This window comes from Mustela nigripes, chromosome 2, assembly GCF_022355385.1.
Source record: "Mustela nigripes isolate SB6536 chromosome 2, MUSNIG.SB6536, whole genome shotgun sequence".
Lineage (NCBI taxonomy): Eukaryota > Metazoa > Chordata > Mammalia > Carnivora > Mustelidae > Mustela > Mustela nigripes.
The window spans coordinates 50,858,749-50,882,615 of NC_081558.1; the positions used below are offsets into that span (position 1 = coordinate 50,858,749).

At 45.3% G+C, this 23,867-nt stretch overlaps 1 protein-coding gene across 6 annotated transcripts in view; it reads right to left on the bottom strand.

The window, feature by feature from the left end:
- SRGAP3 (SLIT-ROBO Rho GTPase activating protein 3) overlaps window positions 1-23,867 on the bottom strand; it is a 251,163-nt gene that overhangs the window by 29,316 nt on the left and 197,980 nt on the right. For 2 of the 6 annotated variants that reach the window (XM_059390212.1, XM_059390217.1), the window contains exons 11-16: window positions 20,629-20,656; window positions 18,100-18,186; window positions 11,627-11,672; window positions 10,463-10,523; window positions 8,696-8,773; window positions 97-231 (exon numbers count right to left, since the gene is read on the bottom strand). In XM_059390212.1, coding sequence (XP_059246195.1) covers window positions 97-231; window positions 8,696-8,773; window positions 10,463-10,523; window positions 11,627-11,672; window positions 18,100-18,186; window positions 20,629-20,656 — 435 coding nt within the window. Of the gene's footprint in view, window positions 1-96; window positions 232-8,695; window positions 8,774-10,462; window positions 10,524-11,626; window positions 11,673-15,603; window positions 15,707-18,099; window positions 18,187-20,628; window positions 20,657-23,867 lie in introns of all 6 variants that reach the window. The other 4 variants (XM_059390213.1, XM_059390216.1, XM_059390215.1 and 1 more) reach the window with 4 other exon arrangements.

Consider the following 23,867-nt stretch of genomic DNA (forward strand, 5'->3'; position numbering starts at 1 on the left):
CCATGTGCCTAGCACAGCAATGAGCCCATAGAATAACTTCAATAAAGGTACGTCACACAATTGATCCCTCTACCATACCACCTAGGAAATACTTACTAATAGTAGATATCAAATCTTGAAACCTTTCCTTAGGAAAGAGTGGGTTTTCCAGTCCTCGGAAATACAGTTTTAAAACACCAGCGACTGAATTGATATCTCGTTCATTTTGGTCATCCACAAGGGGGTCTTCGCCTGAGAGGAGAGAGGAGATGATAATTCAGCTTGGTAAGGAGGCAGGAAATGTGCAGGTGGTGGGGGGGATGGCCTGGTGTAGCCTGAACTCGGGGAGACATAGATGGGCAGCCCCCTTGACAGAGCAAGTTTAGAGTTCAACCTGATGTTGAAAATGTTCAACTCGATGGAAATATTGTAAAAATAAAAAACTCAAATCACCCTTCACTCACGCTCATTAAACTACACTCATCTTTCCATATTTGCTTTCTCTCTTTACTCACATTTATTATTACTCAATGATTTGGGAGTATTTTGTAGGCATCACAAAATGCCATTGCTAAATACTTCAACACATTTCTCCTAAGAATAAGGATATTCTCCTACATAAGCACATAATATTGTTACACCTAAGAAAATTAACAATAGTTCAAAACACCGTCTCATATACAGCCCACATTCAAACATTCCCAATTGTCCGGTATTTCATAGAATTTTTTCAGAGGCTAAGATCTAATCAACATAATTCATTTGGTTATTATGTTTCCTTAGTCTTTAGAATATAAAAGAGGCCCCAACGTTTTTTATTGTTTGGTTTTTTTATAATGTTGCCTCTTCTGAGGAGTCTAGGCCACTTGCCTTTTGGAATGCCTCCCACTCTGCATTTGTCAAGGTTTTCTCATGATTAGATTTAAGTTAAACATTTTGGGCAAGAATTGTACATTGGTGATGTTATGGACACTACACTGGATCCAGAGGCATGTAACGTCAGCCTGTCTTGGTGCTGGTGATATGAAGTTTGATCCATGGATAAAGGGGGTGACCTCCAGATCTCTGCACTGTAAAATCTATTTTCCCCTTTGCAATAGTAGGTGTTAAATATAAAATGTTTTTTTTTTTTTTAAAGATTTTATTTATTTATTTGACAGAGAGAGATTACAAGTAGGCAGAGAGGCAGGCAGAGAGAGAGGTGAGGAAGCAGGCTCCCTGCTGAGCAGAGAGCCCGATGTGGGACTCGATCCCAGGACCCTGAGATCATGACCTGAGCTGAAGGCAGTGGCCCAACCCACTGAGCCACCCAGGCGCCCTATAAAATGTTTTTGAAAATAACAAGTGATCTATGCGTAAGTCATTGTGCTCAACATGTTTCACCCAGTGCTTTTAACCTCCAGTGATGATTTTAGCCTAAATCAATTAATTTCCTGGGGTTACAAAATGATGAATTTCTAATCCTGTCATTCCTTTTGTATTTGTTAGCATTCTTCCATAAAGAAGAGGCTTCCCCATGCTCCCTTTAAATTATTATCATCATTATTATTATTTTTATCTAACATCTTTCTGGGATTGTTTTTGTAATTTTTAATTTAATGTGTTATAATCCATTATCATCACTATTCTTTGGGATGTTCAGATTATCCCCAATTTTGCCAGGGACAAATGTCCTTTATAGGTGACCTCCACTGAGCATACCCTTGCTTTCTGGCATAAAAGATGCTCATGCATCACTTTATACTTCCCCTGACCCAGTTCTGGAATCAAACATTTCTCCAAGGAGTTCTGTTTGCTTTTTGTAGGGAATGGCATTTAGAGACCAAGAACTAAGTTCCAGGTGTGCTCATTGGTACAGGAGTGCTATAAAGAGCTCCTAAACCTTTCAGGGGGTAGAGGGAGAATACATTTTTTTTTTTTCATGAGTCCACACAGTTACTTCCAATTCATATTTAAGATTCAACATTTGCTTTATCTTCATTTATTTTATATTTGTATTTCACTTTGCTTAGTGAAAAATCATGGTTCTGAATCACATTAATAATGTACTTCTATATCTGCCTTATTCTACAATATACATAACATAGTTTTGAAATGTTAATAGCAATATCACCACTAACAATAAACCTCCTACATAAAATTTAAGATTTCTTTGCAGGGCTTTTGTTTTTGTTTTGGGGGCAAGGGGTTAGTCCTCAGAAAATATCCTGCTAGGGGCGCCTGGGTGGCTCAGTGGGTTGATGCCTCTGCCTTTGGCTCAGGTCATGATCCCGGGGTCCTGGGATTGAGCCCCGCATCAGGCTCTCTGCTCAGCCAGGAGCCTGCTTCCTCCTCTCTCTGCCTGCCTCTCTGCTTACTTGTGATCTCTCTCTGTCAAATAAATAAATAAAATCTTCAAAAAAATTAAAAAAAAAATTAAGAAGAAAGAAAATATCCTGATAAATATGAGTGGTCAGAAGACAGAAAGAACATGAGTGGTTGCCTAGGGTGGGGGGCTGAGGTTTAGAGAGTCTCATGAGTAACTACTCCTTGTGGGTACAAAGTGGGTACAAAGTTTCTTTTGCGGATGATGAAAAATTTCTGAAATTGGATTATGGTGATGTGCACAATTCTAGTATATTGTACACATACTAGAAACCACTGAACTGTATTATTTAAAAATGGGTGAGCTTTATGGTAAATAACTCAATAAAGCTGTTAAAAATATATGACCAGAGCACATTTTCAAAAGTTACTCTCTTTGTGATGATCAATTTGATACATAGCTTGTTTCTATTTCTGTTTAATTTTAGGGACTGATTTTTTTTAATACCTTATTTATTTATTTGACAGACAAAGATCACAGAGGCAGTAGGCAGAGAGGCAGGCAGAGAGAGGAGGAAGCAGGCTCTCGAGCAGAGAGCCCAATGTGGGGCTCGATTCCAGGACCCCGGAGTCATGACCTGAGCCAAAGGCAGAGGCTTTAACCCACTGAGCCACGCAGGTGCTCCCGGGACTGACTTTTTTTTCAAGAACTCCTTTCTTAAAAATTTTGCAGTTTTAAAAATATAAAGCAGTTACATTGTCCAAAAGTCAAAACTAGATAAAAAATTACATCCAGACAAGTCCTACTCTTCTCCTTTCCCTTTCCCACCTTACATTTAACCATTTTCATCAACTTCTGGTTTGCCCTGTGTTTTCTTCTCCCACAATAAGCAAATATATATATATGAGAATTTTTATTTCCCTCTATTTTTTTTTTACAGAAAATGTAAGTAGTATATAATACTGCAACATATTGCTTCTTTACTTCACAATAAATACTAGAAATCCCTCCATATCAGTTCTTAGAGATCTCCCTCATGCTTTTTTTTTTTTTTAATGGTTACAAAATACTCTATTTCACTGGTCCACCATGACTTAACCATGGTTAAGTCTATGGATTGAATTCATCTATGAATTGACATGTGACTTCTTTCCAATCTTTAGCTCTTACAAATATTGCCACAACAAATAATCCTGTGTGTGTGTTTTATATTTGTGGAGGTGCATCTCTGGTCAGGTCTTAGAAGTGAGACTGTGGGTCAAAGGGTACATTTCATTCGACAGAGCCAAATTCTGTCCTACTGGGGCGGCGGCGCCATTCTACACTCCTACTGGCAACACAGGAGAATGGTTTTTTCCCACAGCCATGACCATAGAATGCTGTCAATCTTTCTATCTTTCCCCCCATTGGACAGGGAAAATGATACCTCATCCTGGGCTGTTCAGCTCGATCCCCCTAAGTTTCCCGTGGAGGAGGTGAAAGGAGACACAGAGCAATCCATCCACCCACTCTCTGAAGGTGCTGACAGATGTCTGCACAACGAGCTTTTCCTCCTTCTCCCAGAACAGCCCACAGAATGTTCTAAGACTGGCAAGCAGCGAAGAGCAGAGCTGGAAATTCATACTTGGATCTCTTTACTCCACCTCCGTAGGAAAAGAACGCCTGTCATTGCCAGGGCCTCTGCTAGCCCCAACACGCTTCATTGCAAATGAGAGAGGGCCCCCACCCCCAACTTGTTCCTGAACCAGGTGTTGTGGCTTACAGAGCATGAACCAGAGCTCATGCTCCCACCTGCCCTCTTTGGCTGAGCACCCCCACTCCATGCCCAGCCTGAATGACGGTATGTGGCTGCCAGACACCGACGTTCCATAGCCCAACCTCTCAGATACCCCCAGAGAACAGGAGAATTCCTTGTGAGGAAAGACGAGAGAAAACATAAAAAAGCACTGCCTATACTGATATAGCACTTCTCAAGTGAGAAGCACATTCGCACACATGATCTCCCTTAATCTTCCCAAGAGCATTGCCTGGCACTGAGGAAGGTGTGGTTCCAATACCACCGTTCTCTCCAGTGAGAAAACTGAGGCCCAACAAGCAAAACAAGTTGGCCACATACACTGTCAAAACAGACACCAGCAGCTCCCAGGGCTCATAATGCCTGGGAGATATTCTTCTTTTTACCAGTGTCTGTCTGTCTGCTTCCATGCCTCTCTTCCACCTTCCTTCCTTTAGAGTAGAATCCCAACCTTTTCTTTTTGTTTCTCAAGAAAAAAGTTTCTCTGAATGCTCCACACATAAAACAAAGCTGTCTTAGTTGAGCTGGGAGGAGAGGTCCATACCTCCCCGCAAGCCCCCTCTCTGTTCCTATAGTACCCCTTGAAGCCCCTCTGAAGGACCAGAAAAGTTCAAAACCTTTGGACTGCAATTAGCTATTTCTCTATGTATTAGCCCATATGACCTTTGGGTTCTCATGATTCAAAAGCACATGGATTTTTCTTCTCCACAGTGCATATTAGCTCCCCTCACCAAGCACGATCCACATATGGACTTTATATATACACATATATACTACCTATGTATGCACGCGCGTGCTTGTGTGTACACACATGCGCGCGCACACGCACACACACCATTTGATCTTGCTTTTCCACCCTGAAGGCACTTAGTCCATGAAAGGAACCATCCAAATATTCCAAATATTCTCTCCACCTAGCCCAAGACTTTGGCTCTCTGCAGGGCAAGTCAATTTTGGTTCCAGAAACAACCAGAATTCCAGACCTCAGGATGAGGAGGACAGTTTGTGGGAATGGTGGCTTTCTCCAGGAGAAAGCTAAACTCTAGGCAAGTCTGAGAGAAAGCTGTATTCACACTGGGCTGCTACCTTCCTGGGGGAGGAGGGATTGTTACCCAGCAGCCCTGCCTGCAGTGCCCTCTTAGCCAGGTCACCGGGCACTGCGGGAGACTTGACAGCAGGGCTGTCGGTGCAGAGTGTGAACACAGTGTATGCTCACAGGCTCTCAGGAAACCTGCCACCAGATGGGGTACATGGCAGGAAGTTCACAGGTGGCCTCTCATACAAGGACAGTTAGTTCTGTGGCCACAGGTTCTCCTAAGCCCCATCTTTGGCTCCTCAACAGGACAGCTCCTCCCGGCGTCTCCCTTTTACACTCCTCTCCCTGGGACAGGATTTAGATTTCTGAAGGGCCAGGACGAGAATGTGTGAGACCCCACATGCCATGACTTCAGCCTCAGATCCAAACCCTATCTTGATCTGCACAGGTGAGAGGCCATTAACTCCCCTTCCAGTCACCTTCCACATAAGGAAAGCCTCCTGGCAGCTCTCTCATTGTTGCATACAAAGGGGACAGCGGATAGGTCTGTGGGGAGGAAAAAAAAGAGTTTTCCCAGGAAAACTGGCCTGAGAGACAACAGCAAAGCATGGCTCTCTCCATGGCAGGGCTACTGATTTCCTATCCTCCTGTGGGGTTTTGCCTTTGTTTTGCCAGACTGCAGAAAGAGCTCAAAACTTGCATGATGAGCTTAAGGCTTACTGACAGCAAAAAAATCATATCATTATCATTTCCGCCTCAACTAAAACCCTGGCTGGCTCATGTCAGAAGAAAAAGAAAGTGGGTTTAGGGATAATAAGTCAAGAATGAATTTCCTACATGTTGTAATTTTTCAGAACCTTAAAGAAAACGGATCTGTGCTCCTTTCAACAGCCTCATACAAGAAATGTAGGCAAGGGGTGCCTGGGTGGCTCAGTGGGTTAAAGCCTCTGCCTTCCGCTCAGGTCCTCAGGTCATGATCCCAGGGTCCTGGGATCAAGCCCCGCATTGGGCTCTCTGTTCGGAAGACAGCCTGCTTCCTCCTCTCTCTCTGCCTACTTGTGATCTCTGTCTTTCAAATAAATAAATAAAATCTTAAAAAAGAAAGAAAGAAAGAAAGAAAGAAAGAAAGAAATGTAGGCAAGAAGTTCACCCAAGAGAGAAGGAAGGGGCCAAGGAATAGAAAGACCCAAATCTCCTTGAACAAATGGGACAGGGTAGGCACCCTGCAAGGACTGAGGGACTTACCTTTTAACAAATAAAAGGAAGAAAGGAAAAATGCACAATGCACTGGTTTAAAAAGAAAATTTAGTCACAAGTTAGAGTGTGTGGGATGGAAGAGTGGGTGAGGAGAGAAATACTGAGCATCCCTAGCCTCGGTCACCTGGTTGCCCAGGGCGGAGAAATAAATGCAGCAGGGGTGTGGGAAGCTACCAGTTTCAGGTGAGGTGGGAGGTGACCCTGAGGGTTAGCTGAGTAAGGAGCCAAACCCAGGGCACTTGGTTGGTGAACTTCAAGAAGCAGAAAAAGTAACCGGGAAATCTGGGCAGCAGCGAGCCCACAGAAGCCAGGAATGGATTTTTCTAAAAAAGACATACCAGGAGCGGTTTGTTTGTTTTTGTTTGTTTTTAGAATAAGCCACAGTTCACCACAGGTTCAGGCAGAGCAGAAAGATATGGCTGCTGCAAACATGAGATTCATTCTGGAATGAGGGAGAGAGGGAGGGGGTGAGCCAATTTGCATACTTGAGACAAGGAAAAAGCAGAAAACATTTTTGCTGCTGAGACTTGGGTCAGGTGATCTCTACCCAGTGGGGCTCTGCGCAGCGGGGCTCTGCCCAAAGTGATCCAAGGCCTATTTGGAGCAGGCACCCAAGCAAGGGACAGAAGGCAATGATCTCAGAAAATCACATTCAAGAAGAAAAGAAAGCGGTGCTCTTGGGGCAGGATTAGTGCCAGGCTGCCTGGTATCAGAAAGTTACTCACAGAACCTAGGGAAATAGGGAAATTCGAGGCAGGGGCAATTGCCAGGCTGGAGGCCCTGTGCAGTGAATTTACCCATGAGATTTAAGGAATTCTGTAATGCAATGAGACCAAGAAGATGGAACCAACAAAGATTCCAGACCCGGTTCTGTTAATTTACAATGAACACAGGGCAGCAGGGGTGCTACGGAGTTGGGAGAAATGAAGAAACAAAACTTTGTTTGTGCTGTCCAGTGTTGTCAAGAGAAGCTCAGAGGATAATGACTAATACTTCCATCAGGGAAGCTGATGGGAGATGCCTCTTGCTTCCAGGCCTTTGCATATGCTATTTCCTTAGCCTGGAATGACCGTTCCCTACTTTTTCTGGTTCTTACTCCTTAAGCCTCAGCTTGGGCATTTCCTTTTCCATTCAAGAAGACTCCTCTGGGTTTACTACTCCTCCCCACCCCAACCAAGCTGGGCTAGGGGTTCCCATACCACCTAGTACTTACTCCATTTTCTGCTTAAACTGGCTCCCTACTAGTCATGACTATCTTTTGCTCCTGGTGTATTTCTAGGCTCTGGCACAGTAAGGGCCCAGTGAATGCATGCTTGTTGGGATGGCAATAAACTCATAAGGAGGAGCTTGTAGCAGGGGAATTCTGGGGCTCCCTGGTTCTCAGCGCCCAAGATCCCTCAGCTCCTCTTGCTCCTTCAGCAAGATCCTGGAGCAGACTCTAAAACAGAAGCTCCACAGGACATTAGGAGGCCATCAAGCACCACATCCAGTCAAATCCTGCGTTCCGAACCCGAACTCTGCACCTACCTCTCTCAAAGGTTCAAAGCCAGAGTGCCAAGGGCCACAGAGGTCTGTGCTGGGGGCCATGGCACTGACTGCCTGAGGCTCACAGAGTGCTTCCTCCACTCCAGGCCACAGATAGAACTGTGGGGAACAGTGAAGGGATGAGTTTGCTCAGGAGGCACCCTCTCCAGAGGAAGCTGGATAATAAGTAGGGAGACTTCCAGGGCTAGAACTAGGGGAGAGGCCTGCTCGGAGCACAGCCAACAGGGACAAACCAAATACCTTCCAAAACTATTAGGAAGATTATGTAGAAGGAGGGGTAAGAACATGCTTTGTAAATTGGGACATGATATATTACAGGAAAATGGGTTCAGATTGGGGTCCTCAATTTTTTTTTTTTTTTTGGCCAAGATTTTACATTAAAAAAAAGTTAAGATATTCTAAAAGTCACTCAGTATTATCTGTATTCTTCCATCTTTTCTTTTAAAAGCAGCAGCCTTTTTGATTCACATAATTTCACATGTTTTCCCTCTTTCCCAGCAACTACTGTACAGTTGCTAGAGAGAGTTGTGCTGGTAAATGTTTCACAGCCAACTCTTTAGACGGAAAAAGACGAAAGATCTTTGGCATTTGCCAATTTCTGCAGTGTAAATACTCCTGCCTTGGCTGGTTTCAAGCTACCAAGGGGAAAGCACCGAATGCAGCCAGAAAGAGATATCGATACGAGCCAGCCCCAGCACATTGCTGGCTCTGAGACACACATCAACACCCGTCCTGGCTTCCTCTAGACACAAGCTTGAGATGGTGACTCTGCACCTACCTCTCTCAAAGGAATTTTTTATGTCATTGACTTCAACCTGAGATCCTGGAACTCGGAAGATCCCTTGTTGTTGGAGTCCTAAAAGAAACAAACAAACAGAAAATGCCATGATGCCTTGAGCACATCAGACTGCTGGGCACACATGATTCTCCCCATTGCTTGTCTCTTTCTCCTACCACTCTTCACAAGGGTCTTTCCCAGTAAAGATCTCCTGAGAGAAGCCCAAAAGTAGCCTTTGCAATTAACTTCATCTGGCCAAAATACTCTGCACCATCCTGCTTCATGTGTCTGTAATCTCTTGTTGGGGTTTGAAGGAAAAGGCCATAAGAGGTTGATATCAACACTGGACCAGTGAATAACAACTTCCAGTCTAGCTGAGGTGCACTTTGCTTATCAAGTACGCCAGGGACACTGGCACCAAGGAGCTTGGCCTGAGTTTACAAATGCCATTTCAATGTAATAGCCACAGAGATTCTGAACAAGAATGACCAATATCATTCACTTGACCATTCCCACCCTCTGCCTATTCAGACATCTTCTTCCTTCCAGGAAAAGCTGGAGTCTAGAGTGCATGCTGGCCTGGGACCAAGGAGCTTGGGGGACATTAAATTATCAAAGAAAAGGAATCTTTTTCTTATGTGCTTCTGCAAGGCCATAACAAGGGGGCCACCCCAACAGCTGATATAAAGTAACAATGCGGATCGGAATCTATGGGGCTGAACAGTAACCTATAGAATTGAAGGAATTAAAGGGCCTCTCTCATCTTGAATGGGAATTCGTGGGGTGACTGTGATCTTCACCCTCACATTTAGTTTTTCTATATAAAACAACCCTTCACATTAAAATTTAGGAAAGTGTTTACTTCTAAATGGCAGGCTTTAGTCCAAGTTTGGTTTGTACATAGTACGTGCTCAATAAAAACATGTTTCTGTCTTTCCTAACCAATCTTGAATCTCTACCTCCTGTGTCTTATATCCCACCACCCCCAACATATTCCCATTCAGTCACACTTGTCTTCCTTCTCATATTAGACCTTTATACCTGCCAGGCACAGCTGGCTGCTTCTACTCAAATATTAGCCCCTCAGAGACGTCTCTACTTACCATCTTAGCCAAACACAGCCCTGCCACCCTTTAGCCATTCTCTATCCCCTTTTCATTAGTTCCTTGGCATTATCACTACCTGAAATTATATGATTTCTTTATCTGCTTATTTCCTTGCCCTTCTAATTGGTAATGTAAGCTACTTAGGGCCAGCACCTTACCTGTCTTATTCATGCCTATATACCCACTGTCAGAACAGTGCTTGCTCTGAACTCTGAAAATCAATTTTTAGAGGAGCAAATGAATGAATAGATGGAAGCCCAAGGGCAGCGCTGGCGACACCATGGTTAGCACATCCCAGACATTCTAATTCCTTTCTGGAACTGACTAGAGCCAGTTAACTGACCATTCACTGCCCAGCTACCTTCAGTGCTCAAAACACAGACCCCTGAGGTGGGGTGGGAGGCATGAAGGAACTGAAACGGTTCTCCTACCCATGCCCTCCTTGATCCTTCGTTTTCCTAGTTCCTCGGTCTTCTCACAGACACCTTTGTCCCCAGACACACAAGGCTCAAAAAGGCACTCAGCACAGCACCTGTGCTAAGAAGCGCTTTCTCTCTAGGAAGCAGGGCAGTAATGGGAAATCCTCTGAGACATTTCCTATGAGGACAGCCCTGCACCTGCTCTGGAGAGAGCAGAGAATACACCCCGGGACTGCGCTTACCGTATAAATTGATGTACCGAATGCAGCTCTCGACTACAAGCGGGATAGCTTGTCCTGAGTCCTGAAGAGAAACAGTCGTGAGTTGTACTGGGCTCGGCAGCCACCACAGGGAAAAAGACACTGCAAACACAGATTATGAACTCAAGCCAAAATATTAGTACCATCGGATTAGTTGGAAAATAAGCAAAGAGCTGCTAATCCTCAAGTCTCCACAAACAGTTAAAACAGAAGGTCTTCAGTTAGGTGCAGAAAAAGGCATAGCTATGATAATTGGAAAGAAATGCTCTGTCTTCTGACTTAGCTGGGAAGAAATCAGGGCTCAGAAGGCTTGGCAGGCACATCTGGGAAGGGGAGGGAACCCATTGCTCGGAGAGGGCTGGAGTTCGCTCTTGAAGAGTGCTTCGCCTTCCCCTCCACGTTGTCCCACTCAACCCTATGCTCCCAGTGCTCAAGGATAAAAAGGCAGGATTGAGACCTCCTTCTAGCACTGTGGTACCTGATGCTTGAAATAAGAAGAACGCACTAAGGGAAGCAAGGATGGCCCCCAAGGGTCCTTTTGAGCTCTGAGAAAGGAAGGTCAGGTCTACTCCTGAGGTTACAACCTAAACATCCAGATGGATACTTTTTTCAACAATAAAGGTGTTATAAGGAGAAGTTCTAGAAACAGCTAACGTCAGCCACTGACCACTGAGTGGCCAACCTTAGTCAAAAAGGCTGAATAAGACACAGCTCTAAACTTACGCAGGGCAGGGGGTATGAATATATTTTCAATTGCATCTTCCTAGACGGGCCCACAACCACAAAGAGCTGGGCAACGGGTAGTTTTCACTCGGATTCCATAATTGGTTGATCGCTCTATTATTCCAAATCACTTGAAGAGCACAAAAATTTTTTTAAACTTTCTGTAAAAGGGGCCAAATTAAATTACTAATCTCCTCAGGTGAGGAAACAAGGCACTTGTAATATGTTCATGTAAGAGACAGAAAAACCCCACGAATTTCGATGCCTTTGTGGCTCCTCCACACCCCACCTGTGAAGCCTCTCCTTAGTTAACAACAGTCAGGGAGAGGATAAAATGGACCCTGTGGCTATACGCAAGGTGGGCCCTGCTCTAGAAGTCAGTACTAAAGACAGGTTCCATCCAGTTGAACGGGGCTAACGGACCTTTCTAGTAAATACCTGGTTCCTGGTTCGAGCATTTCTTCTTCCTCTGATAACAAAAAATAAACAGGCAGCAGAGCAGGAGAAAAAGAAAAGATTACGCAGGAGTAAGATCAGTTAGAGTAAGCAGATCCTTCAGAGTCCGTGAACGCGGAAATGCAATGGCAGCCAGCAACGGTCCTGGGGTGACGGCCAACCAGCCTGCCGGTGGGGAGGGCTGCCCCTGCACCTCAGGGCTCTGCGCCCTGCCCCCAGCCAGCCTGCCGGGTGCCTGCCTTGGACACCGGGTGGCAAAGGGGCCTCTATCAGTCGTTGGCAAGCACAGGGATGGTGTGTACGGAGCCTCTTCCTCGTCCCACCTTTAGCTTCTCCTCAACACAGGGGCTGTTCACTCACCAATGGGCAAGGGCCCACCTAAGACACCTAAGGTTAGCCCAGCTGCCCACAAGAAGGAGGGACACACACCTTCAGGCATCTACTGTAACACTGGCCCTGCAAGTCAATTCAGGAAACCTCATTTCACCAAGTGAATTTCACCAAGATTGTGTTTATGAGGTGTCCTCTGGCTACAACCTGACAGGATTCCACCTGATTCCAACTTCAAACAGCTTCCATGGTTTCTGACCAAATGCCCCAGGTAGCTTTCCTGGGTGCTCATTGGCTTTGCTCTCCTTCTTACTCCCTGACCCTCACAGTGGCACTGAGAATACCTCAGGGAACCCCAAAGCAGTGAAAAGCCTGGGTGGGGGGGACGGCAGGAGGGGGTCAAAATGCTTTTATGGTCTTGTAGGTAGAACTGGAGCCTTTACTGTCACAAAGCCACCCATTTTCAGGCGAGCTCCATGGATTCTTTCTTCCGTATGTGCAGCAGGCCAGGCTCTGGGGTGTGAGCTTTATTTCATTTGGGCTCCTTGAGAGGATGACCTGAGAATGCGGAGGTGGCACACCTTTTGGCCGGTGTCACCTGTCCAGTCCCCAGCATCTCCATAAGTGGAACTGAATGTTGGCTAAACCTACCTGATTCCTAGAACTGAGCAAACAGCCTGTCAGGTGGGACTCTATGAGCAATGTCCTAAAAGCTTGTGACCACAGTGATGACCAGCATTTCCATAGTGCTTACTCTGGGCCAGGAGTGCTCTGGAAACATGCACAGATTAGCTCATTTGATCTTGTCATACAGTTATGAGGTAGGTAATCAATAGAAAGAAGGTGGGGAGTCTCCCTCCCAAAATTGATAATAAATTTTAAATGGGCCTCAAAATTTATAAAATTGGGTTTCCTTCTGTCTGAGAGGGAGAAAAAAAATGAAGGATTTTGTAAAGGGCCAATTCCAATGATCCCAAAAATCTATCGATGTATTAGTCATTCTTAACTTGGGGATGCTGCCTTGTCCCACGATACCCTCATCATCACAAAGTTCCAGCAATGTCCTTTTACTGAAAAACGTCTCACAGGTTTGGCACTTCAAAGCCGGGCATTCTTCGTTGGTGCAGTTTTCTCCCAGAGAGCACATGAATCATAAGAGAAAATTAAATTCCATTCACAAAGGTTGAAGGGCTGAATATATTAAAACTGCCTTTTCATTCTCTGAAAGCTAATCGTCCTTGAGGGTAAGCCCCTGATGCCTGCGAGTCTGTCTCTGCACCACCCCCCGCCCCCAGAGCCGGCACATGGAAGCGTTTGCTACCTGCCTGACCGTATGTGGTAAATGCATAGTGTGACTATGAAAAAATGCAATCGTGTTAAACAAATATACATTTTTTTTAGTCACATGAGTGTGTTTATTCTTTGAACTAGTCCCTCGAGGACTTATTCCACCACATGACCCACGCTAAGTGGCTTTTCAGAGCCAGACACCCAGCCCTACTCTAGCCCATGCCTCTTGCCATTCTGTGCCTTCAGTGGCGTTGCAAAGCAGAATTGAATAACACTTTTCCTTCCAATGGCCAGACTGTCCATTCTAATATGAAATTTTGGCACCACCGACCAAGGCCCTGCTACAGGCTCCAAAGAAAACTGAACAATGGCACCAAAGATGATGTAGTTAGAGTAAGAATGTGGCTTCCCAAGGTGACTACCTCCTCCAAGAGGCAAACATGTGGCTGAAGTTCTGATGTATTTATCACGAGGGATGGAGTCAGATGGTCTGACAGTCACACATTTTATGTAGCAGCTCTCTATTAAAAGACTATTACATTAAACAGAAGACCTAATTCTTGTGTCCTGTTGGATAAGAGTCAGTTCCTTCCAAGTGCCCGGACTGGTCATCCATTTTCAAAGAGCTGAGCAAACTCGGGTAGGCATGCCTATCTCAGAGCTTTCATTCATTGTGGTCCTTCTTTCAGGGATTCCCACCCTGCTCCTCTCCACTTTGTCCCTACCCACCCGCTGGAAGCCTCGTGCACTCTAGGGGTCATGGCTCTTCATGCTCTGAGCTCTCGCAGCACCGGATTCCATGGGTCATTTACAGATGGCTCTTCCTGAATCACCTAATCTTTCAGCTTTCCATGCTGAAAACTTCCTGGGAGACACCATACACTCCCTGAGGGCACAGAGAATAGCTTATGTGTCCTTCAGTCCCATCCTGGCTATGGAGAGCAGCTTTTCCAAGGGCAAGGGTGAATGAGATGAAGTCTTGGTGGAGACAGGAGGGAAGATAAAGAAAGGTCTCTTGACCCATTTTCCCATGACTTATTAGATGGCAAACTGCTCACTCGGGCTTCCCTCCAAACAGTACCTCTTTCCTAATAGACCCAGCAGCAACCTTCTTTTGGGGATCTTCCATGTCTCTTTCCTCTGAGATAGCCTGAAGCAGCCCTTGCTCTTCCTAGACAGTCCCCATTGGTGCCCTACTGTTCCTCTGTCCCCTTTCCCTACTGTCCCTTCCCTAGAACTCAGCCCACAGGCAGAGACAGCTGTGGGACCCAGGCTGCTGGCTCTGCCTACCCAGTTCCACGTCTGCCTGCTGCGCACACCCCCTTCCTCCCCCCGCTGAACTCCATCCTGGGAGTCCTGTGAACACATGTCAAGATGGAGGACGGAGTACCTGAGCAGGGGCAGCCTCCATGGCTCCAAAATTACCAGCAAAATCCGAGAACATTAACATTTCTCCTGACTGACACCAGTCTTCTTTTCTGCAGAAAGTCTCTTCACTGGATAATGGAGGGTTCTCAAATAACTGGCAGGGGTCCTTTCCCCTGCTCCCCCTAGCTCATGTTCCTCAAGCATCTCCCCCACCTGCTGCCCTTTTCAACTCTCTTGCCAGCTTCAGTTGCCTTGAGTCACTCGTTCTCTCTGGGATGCCTTGATCCTGTGCCCTTTGCCTCTACGAGGCAAGAAAAAGACAAACTCACTGGGCTCAGACATTTTCATTTTTAATTTAGGATGTACGGGATGCATCTGGAATTCTAAAGGGATTACCTCAAGAAGCAAAACAAGGTTGGAGAGTTTTCTCTCAAAAATTTTATGTGTTTCCTTTCTCTGTATATTCTCAACCAAAAAAAAAAAAAAAAAAAAAATTACCTGTATAAAAACACAGTTAACCACAGGGATTTTCTTTGTGTTTCTTCCAACTAACCACCTCTTGGGAGGCGTGGATGCGAAGCAAGGTAAGGTGGTTTCTCGAACTGTCCCTGGGGCTTGCTAGGACCGCAGTTCCTGAAGCAGGAGAGCATGGCTGGCAGGGGCTACAGTGGTGCTGGCATTTCAACCTTGCTTGGACTTCATGGGCTTCATCGGGATCTTAACCAGGGAAAGCACTTAGAATCAACTGGTCAGAGACAAAAGCAGCTCCGCTTGGAAGCCCTTATTAAAGATAAGAGTAAGCTGCTTTAGGAACTAGCTTGCCCCAGGGCCAGGCCCAGGGCATGAGTGAAAGTTCTGGTTGGTCAGGGCAGGGCTGTGAGCCAAAGGGAGGAGGTGGAGAAAGGCTGCCATTACATTGGGTGCATTCGCGGACTCCGTAGCTCCCCAGCAAGTACCTTAATAAACGCTTCCATACAGCCGTTAAATAGTTTATGGCTACACACTGAGAGAGGCCTAGGTCTCCTCATTTTCTGTGGTTTAGGGGGAAGACAGGGGGGCCTAGGGAAAACGGAACAAAAGAAAACAAGAAAGCAACGATTGCAAACATACAACTGGGAAAGACGCTCTTAAAACCCGTGACTGGAGGAGAACACAAAATGCAAATGGAAACCCTTGAACCCCAGCATATTGGTGTCCAATGCTCCATCTGAAGGCCTTTGGATGTTTAAGGGGATCTTAATTTACCCACAATGTTAGGCAGGAGCAACGCTCATGTAACACAAATGTATTCTAGATCACAGGGGAGAAATAGTATGTAGCCAGGAAACCATTGTAACTCCAATCAGAGGCTGTCATCCCGCAAAGCTGACCAGATGGAGGAGGAACCAGGGGAGAGAGATGTAATCTGTAGCCTGAGAAAGCAAGAGACTTTCAATGATGATTGGAAGGGTTAATTTTCATTAATTTGGCTTAAATTCATCACCAAGTCTCAACTCCCAATGTACCAGGGCACTGATCTTTCTAATGCCTCTTGGCATTTCAAATGCACTTGACTAATCTTTATTGCATTGATCTAAGAGCCAGGCAATTATTACTCTCATTTTAGAGATGGAGAAACTGATGCCTGGAGGGAGGCTACAGCTTTTTTGGGGGTCCCAGGGTAACCCAGGGTAATGATTATATCCTGTGCTTTAGTCAAGTACACTTTTGACTAAAGCACTTTCAAATCCATTATCACACTTAACGTTAGCTCCACCCTGTTCAGAAAGCTCCATTTTACAGAGGCAGAAACCGAGACCTCAAGAGGGAAACTGGCAGAGCCAGACCCAAACTAAGGCCAGTCACAGAGCCTTAGGGCACTTGTTCATTTCCAGCCAAGGGCTCATTCCATCCCATTAACCCTTGCCAGCAGAGGACCTGTTGGGTCAGGTTGAAAGTGTCTTGCTTTACTTTTGGATCTCCATTCCCTGTGCTCCACTCTTGGCTCCAGGGAGGGGAAACCATACCACAGTTCACCAGAAACAGTGAAACAGCCACAAACACCAGACCAGTTTCCAGAGTTGCTCACCATGCATATACCCGTGTTGGCTTATTTGCTCATCTTTCGCCACCCAAGTGGGCCTGACTCAATGCCACCAGCCTTCCAGGGCAAAGATCTTTCTGAGGTTAGGAGGAGGGCCCCTAACTGAGAGAGGCAGTTCATTTTCAAATGCCTTGGTTCACAATTTGGGGAGCAACAATTGGGACCCAGCTTGGCACAGGTAATGTCCACACATGACAAGCAAAGACCTGGTCCCCCAAGTCTTGGTTGATTTCTGTGAATGGGCAAGAAATCTTATGGATTGTGGAGCCAATCGAGGTAAAAGAGATTCATGCTGCCCCTCTGCTCAGTGGCCTTATCGTGCCTGTCCTCTTCAGCGGCCCAGCCATCTAGGGAAACCTCCTGAGCTTCTCCTACATGTTTGAGTACTGAGCAAATGCTGCTAGCTCCAGGACATGCATGGGCAAAGACACAGCTGAATCCAAGTATCATGCCACCCAAACATTGGAACCAAAACAACAGCACAGACCAAAATTTTAAAAAGAAACAACAGGCAAGACTATTTTGAGCCCATTTTGGATCTATGTCAATTTGGTTAGCTAAGTCCATGTCATTTCTTTTTCATCAGTTACCAATTTTTTGAGGATGTGGGTACGTGGGGTGGTACTTCTTACAGTGGATCTGCTTTTGAGTTTCCAAATGCCAAAAGAGAGAGTTAAAAAACTGTGACTTGAGGCCACAGGCTTCAATCTTGGGATTAGGAATAACTCGAGGATAGCAACTGCGCCACCTTGTTTCCCTAGTGTTCGGGGTTTCTATTTGTGAACATTCTCAGATGGTTTCCTCATCTCACACTGTAGGACACCCTCACAACAACCCTGTGAGGTAGGCAAGACTGATTAAATCCACTTGAAACTTAAAGAAAATTAGCCCGTGAGAGATGAAGAAACTTTCCAAGCGTCTCACAAATAAAATGTGATTGAAGCTAAGAATTGAGTTCAGCTCTTCCTCTTCAAGATTCTGGTGTGAGTGTGAAATTGGGAAGTTCATTTTTATCTAGCAGTTGCTTTAAATTATCTATTAAACTCCCATGGCCAGCAAAAGTAGAGATTCTTAACGCAGGGGCTGGACACCCAGCCGGAGGGTTTTCTTAAAGTAAGTCTTATGGAGTTTTTTTCCTCCATAAGACTTTAAGACTTTCTCCAACAGGTTCCATCTGTTTATAAAATGGAATGAAGGGGGGGAAAGGATACTTTTCCCATTTCTCCCACCCAATCCAGAAAGCAAAGAACTGCTCAAATCACACTGGGATTTCTTTCTTTGTGTGATGTTCTGGGTACTGACCAGAAATCTCTGACAAGGAAACGTAGCTATCCCAACTTCGCATGACATCCAATTGATTTTGACTTACTGAAGTGCTGGGTGGGGCACAAAGTGGGGAGCAGGGGGGCAGCTCAGCCAAGGAAAGTGGGGCAGCCTAAGCCTTCCATCTCTTCTGCTGCTCAGTTGCAGAGCAAAAAGGAAAGAAAGAGAAAGGCAGGGAAAACAGGAATAGAGAAAGCCACGGAGAGGAAGAGAGAGAAACCAGAGACCAATGTCCCCTTTCTGCCTTTCAACCAAGATGAAAATTTACATACATTGGCAACATAAGAATTGGCCTCAAAATTATGCTGTGACCAAAAGAATGGTGACTAAAATGTTCCCTAGATAACCCCATAGATGTGGGTGTCGATATCCAAAATGGTGGCGATATTATAGTTCAGAGGCAGCCAGGCCCTTGGAAGCCGTGCATGGGTATGCATAAGGTTCCATCTGTTTAGACAAGAAATCTCATGTGTTTTCATCGCTAATCCCAACCACAGGGACGAGCCAACCTAGGTTAAGGAAGCCAGTCTATAGCTAGAAAAAATCACAATCAAACCTTATGTTTGCATTTGCTGCCCCATCTATCATGCACTTTTCAAGTGCATTATTGCATCCAGACCACCATGTTACAGGGTTACAAACTAGCATTATTCTAAGATCAGGTTCTGAAAAGTGAGAAAAAAATGTACCGTGTTGCAGCCCATGTGCAAAAATTGATCTACGCAAGGCCAGCAGCAACTTGGCTGAGGAGACCTGCTCAAAGGATCATCCAAAATGACACTAACCTTGGGCAGGAAACCATGGAAGATACGGAGAGCCATAGCATAGAAACATCTCACCCAGGGCCTTTAGGATTAAATTAAAAACCACTTCAAGTTGGCAGCGCATTACGCACAAATTTTAAATGAGTTTTGGAAGAAAGGGGAAGCTTTTAGTTTGCTAACAAAGTTGCCTCTGACCTTGGCCAAAGGCCAGAGTACAGATGGCTGGGTTTGCAGTTTAGTGCAGTATGTCTAAGTGGGAGGTCTGCAGTCACAGCTTGCATTTCCCAGGCCCTAGGTCAAAGAGGGTGTGGAAGACTACATCTCAGATGGCTTTATTTAAAAGTGAAAAAACAAAACAAAAAAACCCCTCAACTTTTCTCTGAGTTAGACCCTGGGACCTGGCCAAGGGTTTGATTACAGTTCTCTCCTGCAATCTGCTGGAACCATCTTCCTCTGCATGAGTTCTAGGAATTAGGAAGAAGTGAGGGATGGCTCAATTTGTCCCCCATCTGTTTTCCTATTTGCAGACTTTGGTGTAAAATGTGGCTTCTGTTGTTTGGGGACTATGACAACATCTTCTTGCCAGAGAATATAAATAAATAAATGAGTTTGTTCCTGGAAAGTATTTAGAAAGGGACCCTACACATCTGCTGACCCTTTGCTGGAAGGTCCTCGCCTGGCATTATGAATCACTCTGATATTCCCAGACTTCTGGGGCCCAGAGGAACAGCTGCACAGCTAAACTTCTGGGAAGCCCTCTCTCTCCTCATCCTGATCCCAGCAAAGTGAAAACCTCAGAGCTTTCCAAGCCTCTTCCTAGCCAACTCTCTTCCAGATGGACAGGAGGGAGTTGAGGGTTTATCTTCCCTTTTGCCAAGTAGAACAGCTTTCCAGGATTTTGGGCCACTGGCTCGATTAGTGTTGGGCAGTGGGGTAACTATTTGCTGGGAATTTGAAAGGAAAGAGATGGGTTCTAAGGAACAACCTGGTCATCAAAAGTGTTGCTTAGAGATCGCAACACTCTGAAAGTAGATGAAAGGTCCACTCGCTGAAGGTCAACCCTTCAGCTACCACCTGATGAGTGGAAAGTGCTCACTGGCTCTGGTCTGCTCAGGGAAAAGCGCAAAAGGTAATGTTGAGCAAGCTGGAGAGAAAGCAGAAGTTGCCCATTTGTTACTGTCTCAGCAAGGGACTCCCCCATCAGTCCATCCAAGTGCCCAGGAGGTGTGAAGCCAGAGTGCGGGCGGTAGGGGCATCTGTACGCGCTTGCGTGGCTATGCGCATGCATACGCCCAGACGTGTGCCATACGTGCCAAACCCAAAGACCTGGCAAATGGGGACCCCAGGCTGGACCTTCTGCCTGGGGAAGGCAGTTTGCTCAGCAGCCAAAGAACAGATGGGGAGACAGGTCAACAGTTATCCCACAGCTTCTGGCCTCTACTGGTTGTCCTCAGCCACTATGCAATATATATTACTGTCCCACCAGATGGAGAGCGCCAACAGAACACACCCCACTTTTCCACAGCAGCTTGGGGAAGGCACCTTCCCCATTACAGGCCTGAAGGGGGCATGGCTTCACCAGCATGATGCTAGGACAAGCAGAACAGCCAGCCTCTCTCAGCACAGCCACACCATCCCCTCAAGACACTGGTGAAGAGCTATCCTGCTCTAAAAACAGCCCAGCTTCTCCAAGCTCTCAGCAGTATCTGCTTTCCCACCTTCCCGCCTTCCCACGGCTCCTGCACTTCCCAGCCCCTCCCGATCTCCATTTCAGGCAGCAGGTGCCAAAAAACAAGATCCCCCAGTCTTACCTGGTTGTGCCACATTCTGCTCTCTCTCCTGGAAAGAAAAGTATACACTGATGTTTAATTGTTTTTGTTTTTTTTTTAACCCGAAAACATTCATCTCTTTCTAAAAAGAACTTAATTATTTGGGAAATGGGAAACAAAATTTTGCCTAAGTAATGGTCTGCTGGAAAGAACTGAGTCTTATTAAATCCCCAGGGCCTCCTAGCTGTAAGGTTATGTTCACATAAATTTCATTGTGTATTGCTCACGTGGTTTTTGTTTTTTGTTTTGTTTTTTTTCAGTGATTTTCATACTGCAGCCTGCTGACCACTTGCATCAGAATCTTCTGGAGGGCCTTATTAAAACTGCAGATTTGGGGACTTTCCCATGGGCCTTCTGGATCAGAATCTCTGGGCTCAGACAGGAATCTGCATTTTAACAAGCACCCCAGGCGATCCCTTCTGTGCATGCTAAAACGTAAGAACTCAGGCACTTTTTATCAACAAAGGTTGGTTGATGAGGTGGCTGGATGGCTCAGCTGGTTAAGCATCTACCTTTGGCTCAGGTCATGTCCCTAGGGTCCTGGGACTGAGTCTCTCAGCAGGCTCCCTGCTCAGCAGGAAGTCTGCTTCTCCCTTTTCTGCTACCCCTCTGCTTGTTCTCTCTCTCACATGAATAAATAAAATCTTAAAAAAAAAAAAAAAGTTGGTTGAGCACCTGTCATATATTTGGCCCTAAAGAGCAACAGATATAAGATACCTCTTGTTGTTCCTTAACCCAGCCACACCCTTACCCTGTCCCCTCCGTCTTCACTCTCAACTGAAGACCTTCTTGCTTCCTTCACTAGAGAAGAAAATCAGTAAGACAGGTCTTGATATGCTTCCGTAAGACTCACCCACCCACCTGTGCCTGCCCATTCACTCTCTACCTCCTCTCCTCTCCAGTATCCTGGAGAAGCATCCTGATTCTGTCAAGCCCAGACCTCATACTCAGGGTCCCAGCCCCCTCTGCCCATCTCAGATGCTTTTCCTGCAAGTGCCCCCCACCACCCCAAACATGACCAATGTCCTTTCTTCTGGATCATTTCCATCTGCATATAAACATGTTCTGGATATGTATAATCTAGCTTCGAAACCTCCCCTGGGCCCCCTTTCTGCCTCTAACTCCATTCCCATTTCTTTCCTTTACAGCAAAGCTTGCAGAAGGACCTGTCTAGGAAGGACTCTTGCTTCCCACGCTCAACCCCACAGAGGTTGGCTTCTGACCTCACCATCCATAGGGACTGCCGGCTCTGTGTGGACGAATCCACCGTCTTCGCTGCTTTTATCTGACTTCTCAGCATCAACAACTCAGTGAATCACTCCCTTCTTCTTACAACGCTTTCTCCTTGATTTTCATGACTCCACACTTCCCAAGGGTCCCTCCGGCCCTACAGGCTGTTTCTCAGTTTCTCTTGCTGTCACCTCATCTGCCCAGCCTCTGACCTCCAAATGATGGGATGCTCCCAGAAGATGTACCCAGATCTCTTTCTGAGATCTGTCTAACCATGACAGAAGTGCTTACCACAACGCAGAGTACTAACCACTGTACGATCACGGCCCAGAAGTGCTTACCAAAGACTCCCTAAACTTATCTCCAGATCTTCCATTTCCTTGGAATTCCAGACTCCTTGCCACTGCCTTTCTTTTCTATTTTTTTTTTAAGATTTTATTTATTTATTTGACAGACAGAGATCAGAGGCAAGCAGAGAGAGAGGGGGAAGCAGGCTCCCCAACGAGCAGAAAGCCCAATGCGGGGCTTGATCCCAGGACCCTGAGATCATGACCTGAGCCAAAGGCAGAGGCTTAACCCACTGAGCCACCCAGGAGCCCCTTTCTTTTCTATTTTTAACAGCTTTGTTAAAGCATAATTTACAAAGCATAAAATTCACCCACTTGAAATGTATGATTCAATTATTTAGTAAACCGTCACAACCATTCAATTTTAGAATATTTCCTTCACACGAAAAAGAGCCCTTGTGCCAATTCACAGTGACTCCCCCTTCCCATCTCCAGCCTAGGGCAACTGTTCATCTATTCTCTGTGTCTATGGATTTGCTTATTCTAGACACTTTATAAAAATGGAATCATGTAATGCACAGTCTTTTGCATTTGGCTTATTTCATTTAGCGTATGCTTTTGAGGTTCACCCACACAGCACGACTCAGTACTTCATTCCAGTTATGATGCAGCAGAGAACATCTAGGCCAGGGCTGCCCAATAGAAATGTAATGGAAGCCACAATTTCTAGCAGCCATGTTATAAAAAGTGAAGAGAAATAGCTGAGATTAATTTTAATAACATATTGTGTTTAACTTAATACATGAAAAATATCATTCGATATCTAGCAACATAAAAATTTGTAAAATAGTGTGTATATATATGTATATATATATATTTTGTGTGTGTGTGTTAACTCAGAAATCAAAAATTTTTTACCTTTTACCTTCTGAGACCTGTTGGGAACTTTAAAAGTATATGTTATAGTTAGTGGCTCAGTCATTTACAGAAGGTCAGACTGTCTGGACCTGGCAGACACTGGTTCCATAATGTGCTACTAAATCTTGGTCCGAAACAGTTATGTCCCATCCCTTTTATAGATAACACACTATTTCTTCTTGAGGCACTACAGTGAACTGAAAAGCCACCGGTATCTAGGGTATAAACCCTAGAGCTTACAGACTACCTGGAGCAGTAAAAAGGTCAGAGAGCTAAGACTCAGACATGATGATAAACTAAGAATCCTCTGGCCAATAAAATAGCACAGTCACAGCCAAGGGCATATAGGGGTGTGTTCTTGTTCCCAAGATGTGCCAGTGACATTTACAAGAAGGAATGCCCATTTGCAAGACACGTAGAAGCCTTTGACTTGTGTGTCTGGGATCGATCATGTTAACAAAATTTGCTTCCAAGTGAGTGCTTGTGTTTCCTCTAACTTGTGGCTTCTTTGAGCTATCCTGTCAGAAGAGTGCTTGAAAGGAATGGATTACACCAGACACTTCATTAAAAAAACAAACAAACAAAAAAACACCAAAAAAAAAAAAAAAACAACTTGCATCTTCTCAATCAAAATATTCTGCTTGCCCCATATTTCTCACCTGTTTCCAAAATTTTCAGTGTCCCTCCCAATACAAAATAGCCCTCTGAGGACGTAAAAAGGCCACTGATGCTGGTATAACCCCACCCCAACCTACTCTTGGATGAGTTTTCTACTGGATGGAAGAG